Source organism: Wasmannia auropunctata, unplaced genomic scaffold (genome assembly GCF_000956235.1).
Source record: "Wasmannia auropunctata unplaced genomic scaffold, wasmannia.A_1.0 LD335989.1, whole genome shotgun sequence".
In the NCBI taxonomy this organism is placed as follows: domain Eukaryota; kingdom Metazoa; phylum Arthropoda; class Insecta; order Hymenoptera; family Formicidae; genus Wasmannia; species Wasmannia auropunctata.
In genome coordinates, this window is record NW_012026901.1 from 278,778 (window position 1) to 288,793 (window position 10,016).

General features: G+C 36.5%; 2 protein-coding genes across 2 annotated transcripts; both read left to right on the plus strand.

Annotated features, from left to right (window-relative positions):
- The first annotated feature begins 2,015 nt into the window (after window positions 1-2,015).
- On the plus strand, window positions 2,016-6,131 carry LOC105454047. Its single transcript, XM_011696374.1, has 3 exons — window positions 2,016-2,252; window positions 2,822-2,866; window positions 5,296-6,131. The coding sequence occupies exons 1-3, from the start codon at window positions 2,016-2,018 to the stop codon at window positions 5,503-5,505; spliced, it is 492 nt and encodes a 163-aa protein (XP_011694676.1). The 3' UTR covers window positions 5,506-6,131.
- A 1,904-nt stretch (window positions 6,132-8,035) lies between these two features.
- Window positions 8,036-10,016, plus strand: LOC105454021. Its single transcript, XM_011696338.1, has 3 exons — window positions 8,036-8,106; window positions 8,466-8,501; window positions 9,119-10,016. Exons 1-3 carry the CDS (start codon window positions 8,095-8,097, stop codon window positions 9,344-9,346), a joined length of 276 nt encoding a protein of 91 aa, XP_011694640.1. The 5' UTR covers window positions 8,036-8,094; the 3' UTR covers window positions 9,347-10,016.

The following is a 10,016-nucleotide window of genomic DNA, read 5'->3' on the forward strand; positions in this document are numbered from 1 at the left end:
TTAATGATATATGTTATATTTCATATCATTTTTATTAAATCTGTATAACGATAAGTAAAACAATTCCATTTATAAAGCATTTCAGAAAGATTTTCTTAGAAAATCTAAAGAAAGGTTATTTCATTTGTAAAATATGTTGCCTTATTCGTTATATCACATATTATCTGATTCCATGAGAAACAATAATATAATTCTGAAAAGTTCTGTTAGCCGTACGTGCACCAATTTCTTGGCGTAACAGTGATTTCAACACGAGAGGCCGAGTCCAGTGAAACGAATGATTAGGACAGAAGAAAAAGATCGCACGGTTTTCCTGCGTGCTAAACGTCGATTAAAGAAACATGGATTTCGTGTTGCGTAATTAATATAAATATATAGAGCGAAACTATATATCGAGTTAATTAAACTCGAGTTAAGGGAAGATCAGCGGATTTCACTGTTGTGAAACTAATATATCCACGTTGAACGGAATTGTACTCTCTCGTATAAATTAATCAGACACAAATCGGAAGGATTTTACATCGTGAATTTAAAGAGCGAAAGAAATTTCATTTACGATTTTCAAGAAGAAAACGGCGGAACGAAACGGATTTGACTGTCGCGTCCTTTATTACGCCGCAATCGAAATGAGAAATCAATTCTCGGTCTTTCCGTTCTCTGCATGCCACACTGTCGCTCCCACGCGCCTTTTCCGAAATACATATATAGATTGTTTACTTACCGGACGCGATTGTGAAATTGGTAGCAATAGATCGCGCGCGCGGACGTCTGACGTTGCGGAAACCTATTGTTCCCCGGATCGCCTTAACTGCGATCCTGTTAAGGCAAATTTTCCTTAAACGCCGTTTCCCGCGGTGAAAAGTCTGAGAACAGACGGTCGTCGTTTTTTCTCCTGTTCTTCAGGCGAATTATAACGTAATTGCGCGCTATTATACGCGAGCCGTATATTTGATTTGAGGTATAATTGCAGCGAGATATCGCGCGGAGAGATAGGGTCAATTGTTGTTGTACGGTTGCACAGTGTGTACATCTTTTTACGCAAGTCACGAAGAAAGAAGAAAAAAAACACCCGGGCGTTTTCTTTCTCATAAACCTGCCTCTGCATTTTCCTGGAGTGTGTTATCCTAATCGACCGACTCCATCAACGCCGCGTTACGCCCGGCGCGCCCGCAACTACGCGAACTCCCTGCGAACGTTACACGTTACATGCTGGGTTAGTAACCGCTGCGATTTAACATCGTGATCAATATGAGATCGCGATCTGCGGATCCGGAGTGATCGATCTTAGACGAGGAGAAATCCGCGGAGACAGAAATCAGCGGTGCTTATTAAGACGATTGTGAATATAATGTAGCCTCATTTGTCAAAGCAGCAGTTGTTGCGCAATCCGTTTGTACAGGGTGATCTGTTCTGGGATAAATGGGTGGTCTAATGTCAAGAGAAACGTAGTAGAAGACTAGTAAAATAAATGAAAATAAATAAATAAATAAAAGTATTGCGATTATTAACAATGTTCACGGTAACATATGTGACGCAGTAGCGATAGTTCTATAGATTTGCACTTAGAAAACTTTCTAATTTCGAATAAAAATCTTTTCTTTAACTTTGGGAACATTAATGAAAAAATTATTAAAGTAACGGAATAATGCGATTAGTGAATATACAGTTCAGTTTTACTTTCCTTTAGCTTTATACGTGTATGTCTGTTTGCCCATGTAATCTTGCGAAACGCAATAATTTAGCTTTATGTAAATCTACTTTCCAACGTAACCTTACGAAATAGATTAATTCGTCAAAGTAAAAGATAGCTATTCGGATTTTGCAAATTATTGATAGATAGATCCAGTAGCCGTTATCTTGCGTCGTAAATTAATCTTGCGTTTCTTTGTTCGAGCGACCTGCTTTTTCCAATGAATCAGACGAACGTTTGCCGATTTCACTTCGTGCGCCCCTCTTCGATGGTCCATGATCCTTGAGCATCCTCAAGGGTGTCGCCTTGGTACCGGAAGCTACGCATGATCGTAGTCGAGTGGCAACAAGCTCCCAATAAGGGATCCGAAAGGGTCGCGCTATTGGTGAAAGGGGTCCGCATCCAAAGCGGTGCAATCGTCGGTGCCCCCGCCTCATCCCTGGGTCCCCCTGGGCCTGGGCAGGGCTCCGCTATAAAAGCATACTGCGTCGCCCCTCGAACACGTAGTGTTTCCCCGCGTAGCGCACAAGAAAAACTGACATCACACACCATGAAGTTCTTCGTAAGTTTCTCCTCGCAAGTATAACGCGAGGAAGTAAAAGTTAATCGTTGTGGGCCCGAGAATGATCCCCTATATGCGATTGATCGTCGGGATTTCTGTTACGCGGTGTTGCGCAAAAGTTCTGCATTCACCTAGTATTTCTGCTAGATTTGTTTTGCATTAGTTAAATATTGTAACTATTTTACGTTGTAAAATTGTAATTTAGATATTTTATCACATTTAATGTTAAAACATTAAATAAAGATATTAATTTTATATATAAATATAATTTTATAATTTATAAAAAAAATATATATATACATGTTATAAATTTTATATATATATATATATATAATACTATATATATATAATATAATATATATATAATATATATATAATATTATATATATATATATATATGTATTATAACTTGTATATTTTCTTGGTCCTTTGTAGTTTTATTGTATTTATGACACAAAGATTAAATATATTTTGAATATATTGTGAATATACATCTTATTATACGTTATTATACATTATTATTGTGTATACAATATATTGCACTGCATTATATTGTTGTATCGTTGCAGATTGTTTTGTTTGCTGTTGTGGCGGCCGTCAGCGCCGGATACGAGGCAAGTACTTCATTTAAAGAAGTTTATATTTACATAAATCTTACAATTTATATTATTATTGCTCTTTGTATGCAAATTTATAGTAATACTAATTTTATTATAATACACTGTAAATCATCTGTCAACGTTACTACTACCTCTCTGGATTTCACTTATGTGATTAATCAAACTTTAATTATTCCACTCTTATCATTAATTTTTTAGTGACTCTCGACGTTTCTTTCTTTTTAAATAACTAAATGTTCCTCGTTTACCCGAGTAATATTCCAACGACTCGAGTCTCGACGAGGAAACACACTTTAACATGAAGGTATCCGTATCACTATTTCTTCTTAATCGGCCATTTTCAAGGGAAATGTTTGTAGGTTTTTAATCTTTCTCAATTTTTCAATTTAATCTTTCAAAAGTAAGTTATTATCGCTATCGTCGTTCATCAAGCATGACTGATACTTCGCCTAACTTTTTATATTCTTTCTACACTTTTTGTATTCTGACATCTTGATAAGGACTTTTGAACTCTTCTTCTCTGTAAGATTTAATTATTTAATGTACTGATCGATAACTTTATACAACAATTCTAGTAACAAAGTCTTCTCTATAATCTTTCTTCTCGTCTTCGTGGATGTTTTCTACATCAGCCATTACTCTCATTCTATTCTTCGCAATTCTCTCGACCTGTGATAACTCCTCATTTTTTAAAAACATCATCGCTGATTGATCAACGTCAATGCGGACCACGGAGGCTCGTTCTATTTCTCTTCTGACGCACCGAGTAACTTTGGACGTACTCGGCGGGAAAGTAACTTCACGTAACATACCCGTGTTACCGAGGCGATCGATTCCGATCAAATGAAAAAAGATCTGTTTGACGCAGCCCTGGGTGGCTCCCGTGGTGCACGCTTCTCCAGTGGTGCATGCCGCCCCGGTGGTGCACGCGCCCCAGCCCTGGGACGCGCCCGCGCCCAAATACGTCAAGGTCGCCGCTCCCGTGGCGCACGCCAAGGTAATGGTGGTAGAAAGAACTGTCATCGGGAGGTTCGATTCCATATTATGTTACGCGATATTTTATCGCCTCTGTGGCTTTGGCAGGGCCTCCAATAAACCTGCTAGATAATTTATTGCGTGATGAAGGTAATGAAGGTAATGTTTTAAGATAGCGGAGAATGTTAAAATAAAGTGTCTACAATAATGACGGTAAAGACATATTATCGAAGTATTCATAATTGAAAACATTTTGCGTTTGATTTTATTAAGTCCCAAGTAAACGGGATATTGCATATTTTTTATCAGTTCCGTAAATTCGGTGAGACGAATGAATACAATAAGTAAGTTGATAAATATTAATTATACAGTTTATGATCGAAAAATATTATGAATATTTAAAACGATAGTATTATTACATAATTACAAACGATAGATAAATAACAGTTTTTGAAAAATGTCGAATGAGAGTCCGAGCAGAAACTGCTATTTTGTATGCCGTTGATTGCCCCTTCTATTCCATTTAATCGGCTGATTTCTAATGTTACATTACGTTGCTAGATCTGATCAATAGTTACGTGTGTTTCTTACTTTACGCTGCAGCTGAACCGACAACGGAATAGGTGTCCGCGATCGTTAGTTAATTGGATTTCCTACTTAATCGGAGACCTATAAAGCGGCCGTGACGAAACCCGGTTCAATTACACCGAAATAATCGGTGCAAGTCGTTTACGTAATGCTTGTTCCGCCTCTAAGTGCCTGTTGCATAATTAATGATAAGCAGCTTGGATTACCTTTGTTTTGTTCGTTTTCACAACTGCTCAGAAATCTGATAGTTAAAACTGATATTTTATTGCGAAAAAGAAAAATTTCTTTTATGAAATTTTCTGAATTTTGTTTTAATAATTATTGTGATTACCTCTTACTATTATAATTTCATCATTTAACAATAAAAGAAAATACAATACATATAAATACGTAATATAAATTTTTTAATTTTGTTTCTGTACATGTTTCTTGAAGTTAAATTTATCGTTAATTTTAACAGTAAAAATTAATTCAGTATCTTAATTAGCATTAACTTTATAATAAATTATAATTGAACACTAAACATATAAATTGCTTTCAATCGATTGTAATATTGCAAAATAATAAAATAATTCTAGAGTAACTATTTTATGACCGCATTTTATTGGGAATAAAATTGATATAGATGAATATTCTTACATTATTCTTAATACATATTTATTATTCATATATAATATACATTTTTATTTAACATATTTAAATTCTTTATACTTCATATATATTATATTATTTTTATTATTTGATTAGTTATTTCTGTTTTATAATTTATGTAACTATCCTTACACTTGTGCAGTATTTAGAAAGCGTGTCTAATAATTATTCTAGGTACCGTATTAACATTATTTTATTATCACTTACAGCAAGTCTACCACGCGCATTACATCCCCCAGCAGCCCGCCATCCCGCCCCCGCACCCGGGTCCCCTGCATATCAAGGGAAACGACCACGTTACTAGAATACATTATGACGCTCCCCATGTTGGACATCCACATCTCGTTGGCGTCGAGCATTACGTAGCTGCCCCGGAACCCGCCATCTCCGTCGTCAAGACGCACGGACACGGCTGGTAAACTAGGAACTCCGTTCTGACGATGCCTCCCTCCCCCCCTGACTTGAAACCCATTGGTCCAGAGAGTGGTCTATACCGAAATGGCAGTCATCCCCGAGTCACATCAATCATATAACAATGACAGCAGACAACTTCGTCGACGATATTATCTGGTTTCTCCGCGAATCCAAATGTATCCAAATGTACCAATTGAAGAGAAACAAATATAAGGCCAAGGATCCATCGACGATCGTCAAAATTTTGCATCTCCGAGGAGTTTTTGGGAGCCTCAGGAGAGACGGAAAATCACCGGACCACTCGCGGATCGCAGACCAGGCAGCCAAACTCAAGAATAAAAAAAATTCGACTTGATTTTTACCTTAGAGCTACATATGACACGCCTTTACACAAATACACATGGACACGAACACCCGAGTCTTTTTCTGTTCCTCCGTCTTCCCCAACACCGAAATTCTCGTGCGGCAATTGTGATATTGAAGAAGACATCACAACATCAGAGAGAGCGTATTCCTCCCCTACCCCTCCATTTCTCGGATTCCATCCTATCTTTCTTCACTGTCCGCAGCAACACTTTTATTTATTTTCTAATAAAAGTTGATTTGTGTACGTCTTGTGATAAACCAGGAATTGCGTTGTCGTTCTTTACTCGACCACCCAGTACGATCCATTCTTTTTTTCCTCCGTTCTGCCCTCGTTTTATTCTCATTTTTATGCTTATTTTCATCCGTATATTTAAATTTTTTTTCTTTTTTTTTTGCTCTTTTTTTCTTCTACTCTCACAACGAGTGATAACGATTAGTTACGACAGCTGAGTCGAGAAAGAAATGAATTCCCGAATGGTTACGTGTAAAACGTATGCGGAATAATAAATTGTGCAATATATTATAATAAATGAGTATTCACACATGCTACACCGTTCTACAATTTTCCAATTAGCTTTTTCCGCAAGCAGCATTCTCAAAGCCTCCAAGATCAGTCAAGTGTAACAGGGTACAGGCACTTGTTTACAAGTTAATACACTGCGACGAGGTTACAATTTACAAGCTGTGAAAGTTCGCCCGTACCGCTTGTGAACTAGGCCATTTTGCAAACAGGCTTAATTAACATCTGATTAAATTATTAGTTAAAAAAATTGTGACAGCAAAGCAATCCGTTTTCGATCAATGTCGAATTATTATAGTAGCTGTCATTATAAAATAAGTTGATTTGATATTAATTTCAATATACGTCAATGTAAATCTTGCTATAACAAATATAAGGAATTAGTAACAATTTTACGTCGCAAAAGTACCGTATGTGTATCAATAATAAAAACCTATTTTGAGAAGAATATTGTTTTAATACCATTTCTCGTTCCTTGATATTCATTCCTTATTTTATAAGATTTTAGATTCATTCTCGATTCTTGCATTATTAAATAAATTATTAATTAAATTATATGTATATATATATACATATATATATATATGTATATATATATGTATACATATATGTATATATATATATGTTGTTTAACTAGAAATTATTAGAGAATTGGTAAATGAAAGCTAATTACAGTTAAAGTATTGCAATTAAAGATTGAAAAATTTGATATTGATATTGAAAAATTTGATATTGATTTGGTAACTAGAAATTATTAGAGAATTGGTAAATGAAAGCTAATTACAGTTAAAGTATTGCAATTAAATATTGAAAAATAAAATTTATATATCTCATATAAGTAATGAATTTTTTATATATCTTAATATATATAATATATATATATATATATGTATATATATATAATTTATATATATTTTAAAGTTTATGCTGTAATATAATAAAATCTGTAATAAACAGTCTTAACAATATAATTCCAGATCAATATACGCAAAAATAATAATGCAAAATCATACAAAAGCGCAACATCTTTTCTCTTACAAAATTTTAGCAAAATTGGATAACGGATAAATACATTTTACAATTAAAATTAGAACAAAGTTAATATAGAACTGATATAAAATTAATTTGAAAATTAAGCTGTGCACATATAAATAAATCAGTCAGCTTCGACCAGTCTAAATCAATTCTTCTATGCAATTTTACGAAACGCTGTAATTCCATAAAAAAAAAAATCGCAGCGATCGCGTGAATCATTGCAATTCAATACCGCATTGAATACGCCGTTCTTTATGTATAAGTAAAGCACTGCATTTTATCTCACGTTTATATTCACACACGCATACACACACGTACTCACCGATTATTAGTAGTGAGATTAACGACAATGGCATGCCTCTCTGATGGTCCACGTCTCATCGTCTTCAGCGTCAGCATCTGTAAGGGTGATGCTGATCTCGAAAATATCGAAAGCGTGACAGGGCGTGACGTCGCGGTTGGGCGGCCACCTAACAAGGGGGCCAGAAAGGGTGTTGGTCGCGTGGTTAGTGAAAGGGGTCCATATGACGTGTAACGTCGTGCCCCCGCCGCCTGACGCCCTGAGAGTGGGTCTGGATCTGGGCAGGGACCTGCTATAAAAGCATACCGCGTCGCCCCTTGAAGACATAGTGTTTGCTCGCATAACACGCAAGAAAAACCACTGCTCGCCACCATGAAGTTCTTCGTAAGTTTTTCCCTTCATTCGCGACAACTTCGCGTTAATTTATCGATTTTATCTACATCTTACATATTTTTATCTGCATGCAAAATTGTAGACATTCATGTGAAGGAAAATATTAATTTTTGCACATATTTAATTATTATAAATAATTTAATCTTATTTAATATATCTTTAAACTTTTATTTCATTTATTTCATATTTTATTTTACTTATATTTTATTTTACTTATATTTTATTTTACTTATATTTTTTTATAAGTTTTTATTTATTTTTTGTGGATGCCTATCGTTGTTTTATTAGAACTTATATTTAAAAATCTAAAATCTAAAATATATTAAACGTATGATGTTTTCTCATTACAGGTCGTTCTGTTCGCCATTGTGGCGGTTGCCTATGCTGTAAGTATTTCACAATTATTATTTTAAAAAAGTTCAGTTACAATAATTATTTCGTAATTCTTCTATCATATCTGGGATACTTTATGATTTTTTGGTTAAATTCCAAGTTAATACTCCGTTTATAAATTGTGCGTATTATTGAGAAATACTCCATTATAGAAAGTACAACAATTTTATAATTATTCAGCAGTCACATAACATGACTATTTTTAACAAAATATTAAAATATAATGTTAATTTCTAAAATTAATGAATATGTTTCGAAATAATTAAGCACAAAGCAGCCAGACAGTATCAATATCTAATCATAGGTTTATTATCGGATTTTCTACTAAATTAAATCCATTATCTCCGTGTCGAAACCCAGCCGCAATTGTATCAAATTGATCACGCTCGTTTGTGCAATTTCCGTCCCGACGTTCCCATTGTAGTTACTCAAGCATACTAAACTCCCTCGCATTCACTCGTGATTTCGTAATGAGGGACTACGTTCCCAGGAGTAATATCTTTTCAAGATTAATTTTCCGATAGTGTCAATTATATGTAACGAACAATTCCGACACAAGTGAAAATGAAATGTTTTATTAATAAAACACCTTGCCTTCTTTTATGTTTAGGGCCATCATGCGCAGCACATCCACGTTGCTGGCAACCCCCCCATCCCAGCCGTCCAGGCTCACCCGCTCGCCCTCCACGGTAACGACCACACCACCCGCATCCACTACTCTGGAGTGCACGTAGGGCATCCGCACTTGGTGGGAGTCGATCATTACCTCCCGGCGCCGCACCACGAGCCTGGCATCGTTAACGTGGCCGTCCACGGACACGGCGGACACGGCTGGTAAATCCCATGATCTGAGCCAGCAAACCCGCTGGTCCGGAGTGGTCCATGCCGAACGCGTCATCCTGAGGCTGATATGAGGCAGCGAAACAGCGACCACCATCACGATTGGTGATACGAGACAACGAGCGAAGTTCTCTGTCGGGAGCATCAATTCTCTTCGGCAAGGCGTTTCGATTCCGCGCGAGATCGCTCGCCGAGGATCGGCGGATGTCCGGCCTCCGAGGGTCGTGGATCTCCGGTCCGAGGATCGAGAATATCACGATGGAATACCGTTGCAATATATTGGCAGATCGAAATGAAATTCGACTGCCTCAGGATATGCCGCCATGTCTTGGGCCACTTCCGAGGACCGTTTTCCCAGAAAGACCAGGCAATCAGACTTGAAAAAAGCCTCCCCCCCGTCACTCCCTCATCTTCTTATCGTTTTGAGCCTTGACGCTATACATATGACACGCATCGTACGAACATCGAAGAACTGCAATCAGGTCCTTTCGTACCCCCATTCCCCATTTCTCATTCTGTCAACATCGAAATTCTGTGCGGCGCATTATAAAGAAGAGACTACAACATCACATCGCGGCCATCTCTTCCTGTCCCCACTATTCGTCTTCCGGCAGCAACACTTTTATTTATTTTACAATAAAAGTCGATTTTTACGTCTTGTGATAAAA

Bases quoted from the DNA above. Each gene is read 5' to 3' on its own strand.
- LOC105454047 (XM_011696374.1), top strand. From the start codon at position 2,016: ATGATCGTAGTCGAGTGGCAACAAGCTCCCAATAAGGGATCCGAAAGG. The intron at 2,253-2,821 runs GTAAGTTTCTCC...GTATCGTTGCAG, and splicing joins CACACACCATGAAGTTCTTC to ATTGTTTTGTTTGCTGTTGT. The intron at 2,867-5,295 runs GCAAGTACTTCA...TATCACTTACAG, and splicing joins CCGTCAGCGCCGGATACGAG to CAAGTCTACCACGCGCATTA.
- LOC105454021 (XM_011696338.1), top strand. The intron at 8,502-9,118 runs GTAAGTATTTCA...TTTTATGTTTAG, and splicing joins TTGTGGCGGTTGCCTATGCT to GGCCATCATGCGCAGCACAT.